Source organism: Symphalangus syndactylus, chromosome 13 (assembly GCF_028878055.3).
Source record: "Symphalangus syndactylus isolate Jambi chromosome 13, NHGRI_mSymSyn1-v2.1_pri, whole genome shotgun sequence".
Classification (NCBI taxonomy): Eukaryota; Metazoa; Chordata; class Mammalia; order Primates; family Hylobatidae; genus Symphalangus; species Symphalangus syndactylus.
In genome coordinates, this window is record NC_072435.2 from 101,940,486 (window position 1) to 101,958,638 (window position 18,153).

At 42.1% G+C, this 18,153-nt stretch overlaps 1 protein-coding gene across 7 annotated transcripts in view; it reads left to right on the forward strand.

Moving 5' to 3' along the window:
* POLR3B (RNA polymerase III subunit B) overlaps positions 1–18,153 on the forward strand; it is a 220,959-nt gene continuing 202,806 nt past the window's right edge. For 3 of the 7 annotated variants that reach the window (XM_055238358.2, XM_063615208.1, XM_063615209.1), the window contains exons 1-6: positions 22–257; positions 6,191–6,223; positions 8,798–8,854; positions 8,940–9,004; positions 17,777–17,852; positions 18,044–18,144. In XM_055238358.2, coding sequence (XP_055094333.1) covers positions 186–257; positions 6,191–6,223; positions 8,798–8,854; positions 8,940–9,004; positions 17,777–17,852; positions 18,044–18,144 — 404 coding nt within the window. In that variant the 5' untranslated portion in view covers positions 22–185. The other 4 variants (XM_055238357.2, XM_055238356.2, XM_055238360.2 and 1 more) reach the window with 3 other exon arrangements.

The window sequence follows — 18,153 nt, forward strand, 5'->3', positions numbered from 1 at the left end:
ATCCGGGTTCCACCGCAGATTCAGGCAGGAAGCAGGCGGAACCTTTCTGGCGCGTCTCTAGCTAACACGCACGCCGGGGACAGTTTAGAACTCCGCGCACCGTTCTGCGGGAGTCTTGCAGTTTGCTTGGTGCAGGGAAGGCGGGCGCGGAGGTTCTATCTGTTTCTTCCTCCTTCGTGAGCAGCATGGACGTGCTAGCGGAGGAGTTTGGGAACCTGACTGCGGAGCAGCTGGCGGCGCCGATCCCGACTGTTGAGGTCAGAGCCAGGCACTCAGGGAGCGAGCGTCAGGGGCCGGGATGCGCCCTGAGGGGGCGTTGCACGGAGTGCTCGGGCCGCCAAGCGGGGCGGGCTGGAGCTTTGTGCGCATGCGCCGGGCTTCTGCGCATGCTCAGAGCGTCGCGCGCGCGAGTCTTTTACCAGAGCCGGCCTCCGCGTGCGCGAGTGAAGCCTGATGCCAGAGGACCTGTCAGCCGCTGCGGGGGCCGAGAGCTCCGCTGCTGGCTCTCGGGTTGGAGCTCTTCCAGCATAGGTTTGCGTGGGGAGGACTGGCCCTCGCACTTACTGTGGGGGACGTATTGCATATTTGCAGTCTTATAGAGGACACGGGGCCAGGGAGCTCAGGCCACTTGCATGAGGCACCACAGCCGGCTGTCGGGGTAAAACCATATTGTCTGAATTCCAAGCTAGTCATCTTTCCTTTCAACCTGAAGTTCAAGTTTGGGTTGCAGGGGAATTTTAAACGCCCTGAATATTTACTAAAGAATTTGCCTGTGTGTTTTCTGGGGGAGAGACTCTACAGCTTTCATCAGCTTCTCAGAAGTTAAGGACAGCTGCCCCACAGCGAGCTGCCCAATGAAGTGCGGCTGTCGACATGTTTTGTTATCTGATAAGGCACATATTATAACCTCTCTGAGCCTCAAAATCTACACTGATGTGGAATAGGGAAGTGGTGAGGTGGCCGGAGAAGATAGCAAAGGAGAGATTTCAGGGAGAGAGAACAGGATACTTGAAACCTGCTCGGCAAGACCATTGGATGTTTTTAAGGAAGGAAAGTAAATCCAGTAGTATTAGAGTGAAGAAAAATAGGGGAGAAGAGATAAAAGACAGGGTTATGTAAGGGTCTTGATTATGAAAAGTTTCAATGAACATCTGACAGAGCTTGGACTTTGTCTTGGAGCAGAGCTTTTGAAGGGTTTAAGCAGGAAAGTGACATGATCAGTAAGTCTATCGGATTATAAGAACCTCCTTGGCTAGGCATGGTGGCTCACACCTGTAATACCAGCAGTTTGGGAGGCCATGGCGGGCGGATCACTTGGGCTCAAGAGTTTGAGAACAGCATGGGCGACATGGCAAAACCCTATTTCTACAAATAATACAAAAATTAGCCGGGTGTGGTGGTGTGCACTTGTTGTCCCAGCAAATCAGGAGGCTGAGGTGGAAGGATCACTTGAGCCTGGAAGGTCGAGGCTGCAGTGAGCCGTGATTGTGCTACCGCACTCCAGCCTGGGTGACTGGGACCTTGTCTCAAGGAAAACAAAACCTCTTTATAATAATTTGACAAGTTAAGGAAGTTGAATTAGCAGTTCCATCAGATTCAGTCTATGAGTGCATGCAATAGGCTGCTGATCATCAGGCAAAACTATTTTTTTTTTTTTTTTTTTTTTTTGAGACAGAGTCTAGCTCTGTCGCCCAGGCAGGAGTGCAGTGGTGTGATCTCGGCTCACTGCAACCTCTGCCTCCCGGGTTCAAGCGATTCTTCTGCCTCAGCCTCCCAAGTAGCTGAGATTACAGGCGCCCACCATCACCCCCAGCTAATTTTTGTATTTTTAGTAGAGATGGGGTTTCACTGTGTTGGCCATGCTGGTCTCGAACTCCTGACCTCATGATCCGCCGCCTCGGCCTCCCGAAGTGCTGGGATTACAAGCGTGAGCCACCGTGCCCAGCTGCAAAACTGTATTTTAATCGTGAAAAGTGAATATCAAAGAGCCAGCATTCACTGAGCGCTTGCTAATGTGCCAGGTTCTATTTAACCATAACATGCATTATGTTATTTAATCCTCTGAAATAAGTACTATTTTCACCCCCATTTTGCCAGAGAGGCCCAAAGATATTAATTAAATAGCCTTGAATTAGAAGCCTGGTAAGTGGCTAATCTGGAATTTGGACTCTTGTCAGTCTGACTCAAGTCTTCATCCCTAACTGCTATCGGACTGCTTCTCCAGAGAGCTGAAGAAATAAGCCTGGGAGATTTCTATTTCTTATCTGAATTTACATAACTATGAAGTGATCACTGCTATAATTCCAGCCTTCTGATTCAAGAATAACAGTTCCTCTTCCTGCACTCTGCATCCAATCCACCATCACCTCTAAAAAGTCTTGAGTTCTTAATCTATGCATATCTGAAACTTCATTCTCACGGTTTTCCAGCCCAGAACCACTGTCCTCTCTTACATCCTAATTGGCCTACCTGCACCTGACTTGTCCCAATCCAGTCTGTTCCTTGCTCTGCAGCCAGAGCTGTCCGTTTAAACACACAAACATGGTTATGTTGCTCCCTTGGTTAAAATTCTTCAATCTCTGCCTGTTGCTCTTAGGGCAAAATCTAGTGTTTACCACGTTTGTAATAAATTTCCTCAGTCTGACCAGTGCTTGCTTCTCTAGTCTCTTTTCCCATGATTTCCCCCCTCTCCCTCCCCTGAGATCTTTCTACTCTGCTCATACAGTTTCTTCTGGATCGCTCTCCCTTTCCTATTTGTAGATTAAATCCCACATATCTATAATATAACTTCCCTAGGAAGGCCTTTCCCAATTCTCCCAGAAGATGGTAGATCTCTGCTACTTGCTGCCATTTCCTTTTAAATTGAGATATTAAAATATTTACTTAAACTTTCCAACTTCAGTGTTTTCACTGAAACTTTTTCTAGATAGGAGCTCAGTTTTACTTGAACTGGCCATGCCTGGTGTGTATTTTTTTGTGCTTATGGTAGCACAGCAGCAGGGTAGTATGGTAGAAACAACACAAGCTTTGGAGCCAATTAAACAGTTATTTGTTGAATAAATATTTGTCAGTATTACTGAGTACTTACCTGGTGGTGTATTATTCACAGGGTTTATACAAGTTCAAAAAATGTGTTTCCTGCCTCCCAGTGTGTTATAGGCTTATAGAGAGAGACGTAACCAGGTGGAATAACATGCAATAGGTACTGTGATACAAGTAGGCGAGGGGTATTTTGGTATTACAAATGGTAGCTGGGATGTGATGCCTGAACTGAGTTTGCCAGATGTGGATGAAGTGTGGTGGTGGGGAAGCATTCCAGATAGAAGGAGGAGGCGTAGGCACAAGTACAGCTGCAAGCACAGCATATGATATATGCCTTGCTGTGGGGTTAAGACATGGTGAAGAGGGTGGGGAGACACTGAAGAGTTGTAGAGAATGAGGTGCTCAGCTGTGCACATGAGGACATGTACACTGGCTTTAGTGCTGAGCATTGAAAGGGACAAGCAGGAAGAGTAGTAAGGAAGTATTGCCGCAGACCAGCTGAAAGATTATGTGGGCCTCAACTGGCACAGGAGCAGAGGATAAATGCAAGGAAGGTTAAAAGGAGGTCAACTCAGTAGAATTTTTGTTTTCCTGTCGATTAAGAGGAGTCAGAAAGTTAAGACTCCCGCGTAGCTAATTTGGGATTGACTGGGATAAATGGTGATATTCATTGAGATTGGGAATGGAGCTGGGGGAAGATTTTATTTTGGACATACTGAGTTTAAGTAGCCTCTGAGGCTGTAAGGTATCACTGCCCAGTCAATAGTTGGAGGGGACAGGCCCATACCCAGTAGCTTACTGCAGCAGTGATATTCACTCACTCATTTATTTATTCATTCAGTATTTATTTGAGTCTTTTATGTGCCAGGCACTGTGGTAAACAGGATAGACAGGGTCACTGCCCTTGAAAGAGCCCACATTTGGAACTGGGGGACTGTGGGATGAGATGGGGGAAGCTAAACAACACTTTCAAACAGTGTTGTTTGAAATCCTCCATTCCCAGCCCTACTTGAGAAGAGACATCGCCAGGGATAGAACTTTGAAGAACACCAACATTTACAGGGTGCCAGAGAAAAAGAGGTGTGAGAAGGCCCGGCCAGAGGAAGGAAAGACATAAGAGAATGATACCACAGAGTGTTATAAAACAGTGATCGGCATGGCCAAATACCGTGGAAAGGGAGTGTGAGGGGTATCAAGGGAGGTCTTTTGAAGTAGCAGCCTTGGTGACCTCTGTTGAGCTGTTTCACTGGCAGGTTGGTCAGAGTCCTGACTATAATGGAATGAAGGAATGGGAAGTGAGGAACAGAGAAGCTAAATATGGAGTAATTTGGGAGAGATCGTAAGCTGAAGGGCAGGGAACAAAGTAGTCAGAGGAGCTGCTGAGTCAAGGAAATTAAAAAAAATTTTTTTTTAAATGGGAAGATTTGAATACTTTACCAGTTTTAAGTAGAACAGGTTGAATATCAAGGACTGAACTGGGGCAAGGTTTCCAGTCTTCAGGAGAAGGTTGGCAGGATTGTGTCCGTGGCGGAAGGGTTAGCCTCAGACCAAGGAATGGATGGTCCTTCCTTTGAAATGGGAGGGAACGAGTATAAGAAGGGGTGTAGAGAGAGGAATTTGAAGATGTGGGAGTATTAGCTCATAGGGCTGCCATAACAAAGTAACCACAAACTAGGTGGCTTAAACAACAGAAATTTATTTTCTCATAGTTCTGGAGGTTAGAAGTCTGAGATCAGGGTGACAGCAGAGCCAGCTCCTTCTGAGGGCTATGAGAGAGGATCTGCTCTGTGCCCTCCCCTACTACAGGTGTTTGCTGGCAATCTTTGGCATCCCTTGGCTTGCAGAAGCTTCATTGACACTTCTACCTTCATTTTCACATGGCATTGTCCCTGTGTGCAATTTCTCTTTTTTATAAGGACACCAGTTGTATTGGATTAGGGCTCACCCTAATGACTCATTTTACTTAATCACCTTTGTCAAGACCCCATCTTCAAAAACAGTCACATTCTGAGATACTGGGGGTTAGGACTTTAGCATATGAATTTTGAGAGGGACACAATTCAACCTATATCATTGTCATTCTTCTATTTTTAAATTTAGGTGTAATTTATATAATAAAATGTATGGATACTAGATATTCAGTTACATTGGTTTTATAGTTATGTGCTCTATGTGGACATTGCATCACTCCAGAAAGTTCCCTTATGACCCTTTTCAGTCTGTCCCCCCAACCACCTTTTGATTTCCATCATCATAGATTAGCTTTGCCTGCCTCCCTTGTTTTTGACTATAGCCAGGGGTCTGCCACCTTCCCTGGCCACTCCTTGGTCTCCTTTGCTGGAGCTGCCTTCTGCTCCTCCTCTCTAATTGTTGGATTGTTCTTGGTTGGTCTCACTTTGTGGAACTCTTCTCCATCTACATTCCATAAGTGATCTCATCCATCACATGCCTTTAATTGCCATCCACTTGTTAATCTATCCCTAGTTTATATCTCCAGGCCGCTCCATTCCCGAATTCAAGACTCATTTGTTGCCTCCTTGACATTTCCACCTGAATGTCTAATGGAGATCTCAAGCTTAACACACCCAAACCAAATTTCTAGTAGCCCCTCCACACCTAAACCTGCTATTCCTACAATGTTCCTCGTCTCTGTCAATTGTAACTGTATCCGTCTAGTTGCTCAGGCAATGTAGGAAGCAATCACCATATGTGCCATCCTTCTGTAGCCCTGAGATGAGCTTTGACCAGACAGTAGTTGAGAGAGAATGGGAGGGAGAAAGAACTCCCTTTGGGTCTTGAGACCCAGCTCTCCCACCAGACTCTCTGAGCCTTATTCTCCTTTTCTCAAACTGGCAAACTTCACTTAGGAAGTGTCATGAGAATAAAATAAAGGATTGAAAAGTGCTTAAAAGCTTTGAGTCATCAAGAAGAGATTAAGTTATATTCTGTTTAGGAAACCTGTAGTGTATGTATGTATGTGTATACATATTTATATGCATATGCACACGTGATTTCCATAAAAATGTTTAAAAATTCTTCTTCTTTTTTTTAATTTACTTTCCTTTGCTTATTTTGGAACATTAAAATAACTTAGGAAAGTACTGTTGCTGGTACAGAGTTCTGATATTCTTCTTGTTTTGGCTCACAGGAAAAATGGAGGCTGCTTCCAGCATTTTTAAAGGTAATTGTTTCACATTTAATAATAATTGGTTATTTTTCAGATGAAAAAGTCAAGAAATAAGCCATTTTTTAAGGATTAAATTTTTGTCATCAACATTTTTTGATTTTGTATAGCTATGTTTGGAAATACAAGGAATTATAAGGTAAAATCCCTGCCTGAAAGGTGCTGGTTTGGAGAGTGGTAGTCTAATTTTAGAGAGAAGTAGTACATGCATAGTAGCATGGCACATGATTAAAAACCAAAGTGCTATCAGCAAAAGAGCAATGGTCAGAGAAGGCCACCCAAATGAAGTGAGACATAAACCACATCTTAAGAGAAGAAAGTTTAAGCTGAAAGCTGGGTGCAGAGAGCGTGGCTCAATCAAGGTGTTCAAGAGGAGCCTCCACAGGGTCTGCAGGAAATAGCGACCAGTCAAGAGGAGCTGCTGAATATGATATGATGTGGTGTCGGGCTTCAATTCAATTTCCAAGAGCTTATGCTAAGGAGTAGTGAGTACCACAGCGAGAGACCACTTGGCACCCGCTAGGATAGCTATAATCAAAATCAAATGTTAGTAAGGGTGTGGAGGAATGGGAACTATCATGCTCTACTGGTGGTAACGTAAAGTGTTATAGCCACTTTGGAAAACAGGCTGGCAGTTTCTCAAATGGTTAAACAAAAAGTTACCACATCCTCCAGCAATTCCACTCCTAGATATCTGCCCAAGAGAAATGAAAACGTGTCCATGCAGAAACCTGTACACAAATGCTCATAGCAGTATTATTCATAATATCCAAGAGTGGAAACAATGCAAATGGACATCAGCTGCTGGATGGATACACAAAATGGGATGTATCTGTACAACAGAGTATTACTTGGCAATAAAAAGAAATCAAGTACTATTACCTGCTGCAACATGGATGAATCTTGAAAGCATTGTGCTAAGTGAAAGAATGGAGACTTGAAAAATGAGGCCAGGCGAGGTGGCTCATGCCTCTAATCCCAGCACTTTGGGAGGCTGAGGTGGGCGGATCACGAGGTCAGGAGTTTGAGACCACCCTGGCCAACATAGTGAAACCTCGTCTCTACTAAAGATACAAAAAATCAGCTGGGTGTAGTGGCAGGCTCCTGTAATCCCAGCTACTTGGGAGGATAAGGCAGGAGAATAGCTTGAACCTGGGAGGCAGAGGTTGCAGTGAGCCGAAATCGCGCCACTGCACTCCAGCCTGGTCGACGGTGTGAGATTCCATCTCAAAAAAAGAAAAATGAGTAGAGTTTTGTCTCTACTCATTTTGAACTCCACTCTAGAGTTCAGTTGGGTGTTATGGGCAGAGGGGAGAGTGCTGGGAAATGAGGCTGGGAAAGTTGTCAGGGCTAGATTCCTGATCAGATTTGAAAGCCATGTTAAGGATTTGGCTTTTCTTCTAAAAGCCATAGGAAGCTATTGAGGAGTTTCTAAGTCGGGGAGTAACCAAGAATCAAATAAAATGGTCGTAAGGTCAAGAAATTTCTTTTTCCCCCTAAGAGACCAGGTCTTGCTACATTGCCCAGGCTGGATTTGAACTCCTGAGTTTGAGTGATTCCCCTGCCTCTGCCTCCCGAGTAGCTGTGACTGTAGGAATGTGACACCTTGCCCGGCCTTTTTGTTATTTTTTAAAAGGAGCTGCACATAAATGGAGAAGAAGGTGCTGGGTGCTGGGCACAGTGGCTCACGCTTGTAATCCCAGCACTTTGGGAGGCTGAGACAGGCGGATCATTTGAGGTTGGGAGTTTGAGACTGACTAGCCTGACCAACATGGTGTAACCCTGTTTCTACTAAAAATGCAAAAATTAGCTGGGCATGGTGGCGGGCACCTGTAATCCCAGCTACTCAGAAGGCTGAGGCACCTGAACTGCTTGATGCAGGGAGGCGGACGTTGCAGTGAGCCGAGATTGCACCACTGTACTCCAGCCTGGGCACTAGAGCGAGACTCTGTCTCAAAAAAAAAAAAAAAAAACTAAGATACAAATACACACATTAGCCCGGGCCAGAATCATCAATATCACTGTCTTCCACCTCCATGCCTTGTCCCACTGGAGGGTCTTCATGGACAGTAACACACATGGAGCTATCATCTTCTATGATAACAATGCCTTCTTCTAGAATACTTCCTGAAGGACCTGCCGGAGGCTTTTCTTGAAGAGGGGTCACTCTTTTCAGAAATACACTCTCTGAAATCAAATCAAGTCATAAGTCATTAGGCGATAGGAATTTTTCAGCTCCATTATAATCTTATAGGACTGCTGTCAGATATGTGGTCCGTAGTTGAATGAAATGTTGTTATATGGCACGTGACCATATATTCATGTACTCATATTTTGATTTCCGAGAGTCAGATTGCTTCTCAAGGAGGAAAACTCTCAAGGATATACTAGTAAGATGATGCAGAAATGGAATCAGAACGCATTAATGAAAAGATTTACTAAATAAAATCCATGGTTTTTTTTTCTCACTTTGGTTTTGATAAAAATTTGATGTTCACCTATTATTAGATTCCATTATATGATTTATTATTTTGTTGCTAACCTGTTTACTTTCTCTTTCTATCTGTTTAGGTGAAAGGCCTTGTGAAACAGCATATAGATTCATTTAATTATTTCATTAATGTAGAGGTAAGCATCAGATGTTAGCAATAGACATAAACTAAGGATTCATTGGAAGCCAGAGTCTTTGCTAATGTTGCATTTTCCACTGCAGATAAAGAAGATAATGAAAGCCAATGAAAAGGTTACAAGTGACGCTGACCCTATGTGGTACTTAAAGTAAGGAACCAACTATTCCTTTTTTTTTTTTTTTTTTTAAATTATTATTATACTTTAGGTTTTAGGGTACATGTGCACAATGTGCAGGTTTGTTACATATGTATCCATGTGCCATGTTGATCTCCTGCACCCATTAACTCGTCATTTAGCATTAGGTATATCTCCTAATGCTGTCCCTCCCCCCTCCCCCAACCCCACAACAGTCCCCGGAGTGTGATGTTCCCCTTCCTGTGTCCATGAGTTCTCATTGTTCAATTCCCACCTACGAGTGAGAACATGCAGTGTTTGGTTTTTTGTCCTTGCGATAGTTTACTGAGAATGATGTTTTCCAGTTTCATCCATGTCCCTACAAAGGACATGAACTCATCATTTTTTATGGCTGCATAGTATTCCATGGTGTATATGTGCCACATTTTCTTAATCCAGTCTATCGTTGTTGGACATTTGGGTTGGTTCCAACTCTTTGCTATTGTGAATAGTGCTGCAATAAACATATGTGTGCATGTGTCTTTATAGCAGCATGATTTATAGTCCTTTGGGTATATACCCAGTAATGGGATGACTGGGTTGAATGGTATTTCTAGTTCTAGATCCCTGAGGAATCACCACACTGACTTCCACAATGGTTGAACTAGTTTACAGTCCCACCAACAGTGTAAAAGTGTTCCTATTTCTCCACATCCTCTCCAGCACCTGTTGTTTCCTGATTTTGTTAGTGATGGCCATTCTAACTGGTGTGAGATGGTATCTCACTGTGGTTTTGATTTGCATTTCTCTGATGGCCAGTGATGATGAGCATTTCTTCATGTGTTTTTTGGCTGCATAAATGTCTTCTTTTGAGAAGTGTCTGTTCATGTCCTTTGCCCACTTTTTGATGGGGTTGTTTGTTTTTTTCTTGTAAATTTGTTTGAGTTCATTGTAGATTCTGGATATTAGCCCTATTAGCCCTTTGTCAGATGAGTAGGTTGCAAAAATTGTCTCCCATTCTGTAGGTTGCCTGTTCACTCTGATGGTAGTTTCTTTTGCTGTGCAGAAGCTCTTTAGTTTAATTAGATCCCATTTGTCAATGTTGGCTTTTGTTGCCATTGCTTTTGGTGTTTTAGACATGAAGTCCTTGCCCACGCCTATGTCCTGAATGGTATTGCCTAGGTTTTCTTGTAGGATTTTAATGGTTTTAGGTCTAACATTTAAGACTTTAATCCATCTTGAATTAATTTTTGTATAAGGTGTAAGGAAGGGATCCAGTTTCAGCTTTCTACATATGGCTAGCCAGTTTTCCCAGCACCATTTATTAAATAGGGAATCCTTTCCCCATTTCTTGTTTTTGTCAGATTTGTCAAAGATCAGATAGTTGTAGATATGCGGCATCATTTCTGAGGGCTCTGTTCTGTTCCATTGATCTATGTCTCTGTTGTGCTACCAGTACCATGCTGTTTTGGTTACTGTAGCCTTGTAGTATAGTTTGAAGTCAGGTAGCGTGATGCCTCCAGCTTTGTTCTTTTGGCTTAGGATTGACTTGGCAATGCGGGCTCTTTTTTGGTTCCATATGAACTTTAAAGTAGTTTTTTCCAATTCTGTGAAGAAAGTCATTGGTAGCTTGATGGGGATGGCATTGAATCTATAAATTACCTTGGGCAGTATGGCCATTTTCACGATATTGATTCTTCCAACCCATGAGCATGGAATGTTCTTCCATTTGTTTGTATCCTCTTTTATTTCATTGAGCAGTGGTTTGTAGTTCTCCTTGAAGAGGTCCTTCACATCCCTTGTAAGTTGGATTCCTAGGTATTTTATTCTCTTTGAAGCAATTGTGAATGGGAGTTCACTCATGATTTGGCTCTCTGTTTGTCTGTGATTGGTGTACAAGAATGCTTGTGATTTTTGTACATTGATTTTGTATCCTGAGACTTTGCTGAAGTTGCTAATCAGCTTAAGGAGATTTTGGGCTGAGACAATGGGGTTTTCTAGATATACAATCATGTCATCTGCAAACAGGGACAATTTGACTTCCTCTTTTCCTAATTGAAAACCCTTTATTTCCTTCTCCTGCCTGATTGCTCTGGCCAGAACTTCCAGCACTATGTTGAATAGGAGTGGTGAGAGAGGGCATCCCTGTCTTGTGCCAGTTTTCAGAGGGAATGCTTCCAGTTTTTGCCCATTCAGTATGATATTGGCTGTGGGTTTGTCATAGATAGCTCTTATTATTTTGAGATACATCCCATCAATACCTAATTTATTGAGAGTTTTTAGCATGAAGGGTTGTTGAATTTTGTCAAAGGCCTTTTCTGCATCTATTGAGATAATCATATGGTTTTTGTCTTTGGTTCTGTTTATATGCTGGATTACATTTATTGATTTGCGTATGTTGAACCAGCCTTGCATCCCAGGGATGAAGCCCACTTGATTATGGTGGACAAGCTTTTTGATGTGCTGCTGGATTCGGTTTGCCAGTATTTTATTGAGGATTTTTGCATCAATGTTCATCAAGGATATTGGTCTGAAATTCTCTTTTTTGGTTATGTCTCTGCCAGGCTTTGGTATCAGGATGATGCTGGCCTCATAAAATGTGTTAGGGAGGATTCCCTCTTTTTCTATTGATTGGAATAGTTTCAGAAGGAATGGTACCAGTTCCTCCTTGTACCTCTGGTAGAATTCAGCTGTGAATCCATCAGGTCCTGGACTCTTTTTGGTTGGTAAGCTATTGATTATTGCCACAATTTCAGAACCTGTTATTGGTCTATTCAGAGATTCAACTTCTTCCTGGTTTAGTCTTGGGAGGGTGTATTTGTTGAGGAATTTATCCATTTCTTCTAGATTTTCTAGTTTATTTGCATAGAGGTGTTTGTAGTATTCTCTGATGGTAGTTTGTATTTCTGTGGGATCGGTGGTGATATCCCCTTTTTCATTTTTTATTGCATCTATTTGATTCTTCTCTCTTTTCTTCTTTATTAGTCTGGCTAGCAGTCTATCAATTTTGCTGATCTTTTCAAAAAACCGCTCCTGGATTCATTAATTTTTTGAAGGCTTTTTTGTGTCTCTATTTCCTTCAGTTCTGCTCTGATTTTAGTTATTTCTAGCCTTCTGCTAGCTTTTGAATGTGTTTGCTCTTGCTTTTCTAGTTCTTTTAATTGTGATGTTAGGGTGTCAATTTTGGATCTTTCCTGCTTTCTCTTGTGGGCATTTAGTGCTATAAATTTCCCTCTACACACTGTTTTGAACGTGTCCCAGAGATTCTGGTATGTTGTGTCTTGGTTCTTGTTGGTTTCAAAGAACATCTTTATTTCTGCCTTCATTTCATTATGTACCCAATAGTCATTCAGGAGCAGGTTGTTCAGTTTCCATGTAGTTGAGCAGTTTTGAGTGAGTTTCTTAATCCTGAGTTCTAGTTTGATTGCACTGTGGTCTGAGAGACAGTTTGTTATAATTTCTGTTCTTTTACATTTGCTGAGGAGAGCTTTACTTCCAACTATGTGGTCAGTTTTGGAATAGGTGTGGTGTGATGCTGAAAAAAATGTATATTCTGTTGATTTGGGGTGGAGAGTTCTGTAGATGTCTATTAGGTCCACTTTGTGCAGAGCTGAGTTCAATTCCTGGATATCCTTGTTAACTTTCTGTCTTGTTGATCTGTCTAATGTTGACAGTGGGGTGTTAAAATCTCCCATTATTATTGTGTGGGAGTTTAAGTCCCTTTGTAGGTCACTCAGGACTTGCTTTATGAATCTGGGTGCTCCTGTGTTGGGTGCATATATATTTAGGATAGTTATCACTTCTTGTTGAATTGATCCTTTTACCATTATGTAATGGCCTTCTTTGTCTCTTATGATCTTTGTTGGTTTAAAGTCTATTTTATCAGAGACTAGGATTGCAACCCCTGCCTTTTTTTGTTTTCCATTTACTTGATAGATCTTCCTCCATCCCTTTATTCTGAGTCTGTGTGTGTCTCTGCATGTGAGATGGGTTTCCTGAATACAGCACACTGATGGGTCCTGACTCCTTATCCAGTTTGCCAGTCTGTGTCTTTTAATTGGAGCATTTAGCCCATTTACATTTAACGTTAATATTGTTATGTGTGAATCTGATCCTGTCATTATGATGTTAGTTGGTTATTTTGCTCGTTAGTTGATGCAGTTTCTTCCTAGCCTCAATGGTCTTTACAATTTGGCATGTTTTTGCAGTGGGTGGTACCGGTTGTTCCTTTCCATGTTTAGTGCTTCCTTCAGGAGCTCTTTTAGGGCAGGCCTGGTGGTGACAAAATCACTCAGCGTTTGCTGGTCTGTAAAGTATTTTATTTCTCCTTCACTTATGAAGCTTAGTTTGGCTGGATATGAAATTCTGGGTTGAAAATTCTTTTCTTTAAGAATGTTGAATATCGGCCCCCACTCTCTTCTGGCTTGTAGAGTTTCTGCTGAGAGATGAGCTGTTAGTCTGATGGGCTTCCCTTTGTGGGTAACCCGACCTTTCTCTCTGGCTGCCCTTAACATTTTTTCCTTCATTTCAACTTTGGTGAATCTGACAATTATGTGTTTTGGAGTTGTTCTTCTCGAGGAGTATCTTTGTGGCGTTCTCTGTATTTCCTGAATCTGAATGTTGGCCTGCCTTGCTAGATTGGGGAAGTTTTCCTGGATAATATCTTGCAGAGTGTTTTCCAACTTGGTTCCATTCTCCCCGTCATTTTCAGGTACACCAATCAGACGTAGGTTTGGTCTTTTCACATGGTCCCAAATTTCTTGGAGGCTTTGTTCATTTCTTTTTATTCTTTTTTCTCTAAACTTCCCTTCTCGCTTCATTTCATTCATTTCTTCTTCCATCAGCGATACCCTTTCTTCCAGTTGATCGCATCTGCTACGGAGGCTTCTGCAATCTTCAGGTAGTTCTCGAAACTTGGCTTTCAGCTCCATCAGCTCCTTTAAGCCCTTCTCTCCATTGGTTATTCTAGTTATCCATTCTTCTAATTTTTTTTCAAAGTTTTTAACTTCTTTGCTATTGTTTTGAATTTCCTCCCGTAGCTCAGAGTAGTTTGATCGTCTGAAGCCTTCTTCTCTCAACTCGTCAAAGTCATCCTCCATCCAGCTTTGTTCCACTGCTGGTGAGGAACTGCATTCCTTTGGAGGAGGAGAGGTGCTCTGCTTTTTAGAGTTTCCAGTTTTTCTGCTCTGTTTTTTCCCCATCTTTGTGGTTTTATCTACTTTTGGTCTTTGATGATGGTGATGTACAGATGGGTTTTTGGTGTGGATGTCCTTTCTGATTGTTAGTTTTCCTTCTACCAGACAGGACCCTCAGCTGCAGGTCTGTTGGAGTTTACTAGAGGTCCACTCCAGACCCTGTTTGGCTGGGTGTCAGCAGCGGTGGCTGCAGAACAGCAGATTTTCGTGAGACCACAAATTCAGCTGTCTGATAGTTCCTCTGGAAGTTTTGTCTCAGAGGAGTACCCGGCCGAGTGAGGTGTCAGTCTGCCCCTACTGGGGGGATGCCTCCCAGTTAGGCTGCTCATGGGTGAGGGACCCACTTTAGGAGGCAGTCTGTCCGTTCTCAGATCTCCAGCTGCGTGCTGGGAGAACCACTACTCTCTTCAAAGCTGTCAGTCAGACAGGGACATTTAAGTCTGTGGAGGCTCCTGCTGACTTTTTGTTTGTCTGTGCCCTGCCCCCAGAGGTGGAGCCTACAGAGGCAGGCAGGCCTCCTTGAGCTGTGGTGGGCTCCACCCAGTTCGAGCTTCTTGGCTGCTTTGTTTACCTAAGCAAGCCTGGGCAATGGCGGGTGCCCCTTCCCCAGCCTTGCTGCCACCTTACAGCTTGATCTCAGACTGCTGTGCTAGCAATCAGCGAGACTCCGTGGGCATAGGACCCTCCGAGCCAGGTGCGGGACACAATCTCCTAGTGTGCTGTTTTCCAGGCCCGTTGGAAAAGTGCAGTATTAGGGTGGGACTGACCCGATATTCCAGGTGCCGTCTGTTACCCCTTTCTTTGACTAGGAAAGGGAACTCCCTGACCTCTTGCGCTTCCCGAGTGAGGCAATGCCTCGCCCTGCTTCGGCTCGCGCACAGTGCGCTTCACCGACTGTCCTGCACCCACTGTTTGGCACTCCCTAGTGAGATGAAACCGGTACCTCAAACAGAAATGCAGAAATCACCCATCTTCTGTGTCGCTGGGGCTGGGAGCTGGAGACCGGAGCTGTTCCTATTCGGCCATCTTGGCTCCACCCATGAGTCGGAACCAACTATTCTTAATTTGCTATGTGGGTTACGTCTAACATTTTTTAAAGTGAGTGGAGTTGCTATCAAAACTCTTTTAAAATCATTGTCTTGGCCAGGCGCGGTGGCTCTTGCCTGTAATACCAAGCACTTTGGGAGGCCGAGGTGGGCAGATCACCTGGGGTCAGGAGTTCAAGACCAGCCTGGCCAACATGGTGAAACCCTGTCTCTACTAAAAATACAAAATTAGCCAGGCATGGTGGTGCACATCTGTAATTCCAGATACTCGGGAGGCTGAGGCAGGAGAATCGCTTGAATCCGGGACGGGGAGATTTCAGTGAGCTGAGATTGCACCACTGCACTCCACCTTTTGCAAGAGTGAGACTCTGACTCAAAAAAATGAAAAATGAAAAAATAAATCATTGTATTAACTATAAAGTGCTCAAATTAAATTTTTAACTGGCAAATTATAACGAGTTATGGTTGGGAAATTGTTGAAACTATTAGATTTTAAATATTTAAATTTTTATTTTGAAATAATGTTAAGCTTAAAAGAAAAATTGCAAAAATAGTACAGAATTCTTCAATATTCTTCACCAAGCCTTCACTGATATTAACATCTTACATAACCATAGCACAATGATCAAAACCAGGAAGTTAGCACAGATATGATGTTGTCTACTAATCTGTAGACCTTATTTGATGTTTTCTCACAAGTGTCCTTTTTCTGGTGTAGAAATCAATCCAGAGCTCTGTGTTATGTTTAGTTGTCTTGTATCCTTAGTCTCCTCAATTTTTGACAGTCTGTCAGTCTTTCTTGGTCTTTCATGACATTGGCACTTTTGAACAATCTAGTCAGTTATTTGTAGAAGTTCCTTTAATTTGAGTTTGTATGACGTCTGATTGGGTTATATATTTTTGGCAAGAATACTACAGAAGTGATGTTTTATGCTGTTCTCACTGATTCATATTGGGGTTACAGATGCCAATATATTTTATTACTAATGATTTTAACTTTGTTCACTTGATTAAGGTAGGATCTTCCAGATTTCTCCACTGAAAGGTTGCTGTTTTTCGTTTTGTAATTAATAAGTATCTTACAGGGAGATTCTTTGAGACTATGCAAATACCATTTCTCATCATAATTTCACCAACAATTTTAGCATACGTTGATGATTCTTACCTATAACAGTTATTATTGTGGGCTTACCTAATGGTGAACCTTTATTTCTATCATTCCTTCTGCATTGATACTGGAATTCTGTACGGAATAGTTTCCTTTTCCCCTCACATATCTCTCTATATATTAATTTATATCAATTTGGACTCATGGATGTTTTATTTTATTCTATGAGTACTATCATGTATATATATCCAGTACTGTCATTTTTCTGTTGTTCAGACTGTTTCAGCTTTGACCATAGGGAGACCCTTCAGATTGACTCTGGTGTCCTTTCAAGATGCCACCATTATTTTTTGAGCACTCCTTTGCCTTCTCGCACCGTAAGATATGGTTCTTCTGGTATGCCCCAGTCCCAGACTGGGAATCCAAGGAGCCCTGGAGTCTCTCTTTTATTGGAAAATAGTATTTAGATTCCCAGATATGGACACTAAGATTTCAGCAGGTAGAGCTCAGAAATATGTGTATGTATATGAACAAATGCGTGCAGATACATCTGTATTTCTTTATCCTATCAATTTTTACATATATTAAAAACCATGCAGACTGATACCTGCAATTTCAGTTCAACACTCTAGGACTCATTCTAACCTTTTCCCTTTATTTAACTTTTATCCCAATAATGAGCAATCTGGCTCCCATTATCTGCAAAAATTTTTTAAAAATTTTTTCAATCCTAGACTATACATAAAGTTTCAGAATTGTTAACTCATACCTCTGAGAGATAAAATTTACTAGAGTGTAGGATTTGTGCACTGTCCTTTTTATCTTTAGCCTCTCAATGTCCAATCAAAATATTGTCTCCCAGGGTTACTTACATTAGTTCTTTTCTTTATTTTTTCAGTATGTGAAACATTATTATGGTTTAAGAGTTAGACTTGCACAAAAAAGTATATTCAGAAAATAGTTGTTCCACTTCCAGTTCCTTCCACCCTGTTCCTAGCCACTCTCCATAGGTAACCAGTCTCATAAGTTTCCGCTTTATCCTTTTTATCCTTCTTTTGCACAAATGAGCGTTTTTGTTTGTTTGTTTGTTTTTGTTTTTGTTTTTGTTTTTTGCCTTTATGGCCTCTTCTTTCTTTTACAAGTGATAGCATATCATCAGTACTCTTTGCACTTTGCTCGCTCATTAAGTATCGTTTTTAGGGAGCTGTATTTCCAGTATTTTTTTTAAAGAGATTTGTAATATTTTTTAAAAGATACTTTGATAATATTTCCCTCCTTTGTAAAGCTGTATGTACTATCACTTCAAGAAGATCTCCAATTTTAATATTTAATTTGTCATCCTTAGCAAGATAAGCATTTATGAAAATGTGATCTTTGTATTTGGAAGGAAAATAGCTTGTTTGCTTTTATGATCTTTGAAGAAGTATAATTCATACTGCACTAATTTGCTTTTCAGATATCTTAATATCTATGTTGGGCTTCCTGATGTTGAAGAAAGCTTCAATGTAACTAGACCAGTGTCCCCTCATGAGGTAATTATGAACCTTACTTTAATTGGACTTGTTTGCTTTAAACACGGGGTGGGGGGGACATTCTTTGGAGAAAAAGGGATTAAAGTTCAATGTGGGCCATAATTCTACTACAGAAGGAGCACTTTGAAGTGGTCAGGACCCTGTTGCAGAGAGAAGGAGCAGTAACTGTCAGATTCCTGATTCTCTTTCAGTGCCGTTTGAGAGACATGACATACTCTGCCCCTATTACAGTGGATATTGAATATACCCGAGGCAGCCAGAGGATCATCCGCAATGCCTTACCTATCGGCAGGTGAGAAAT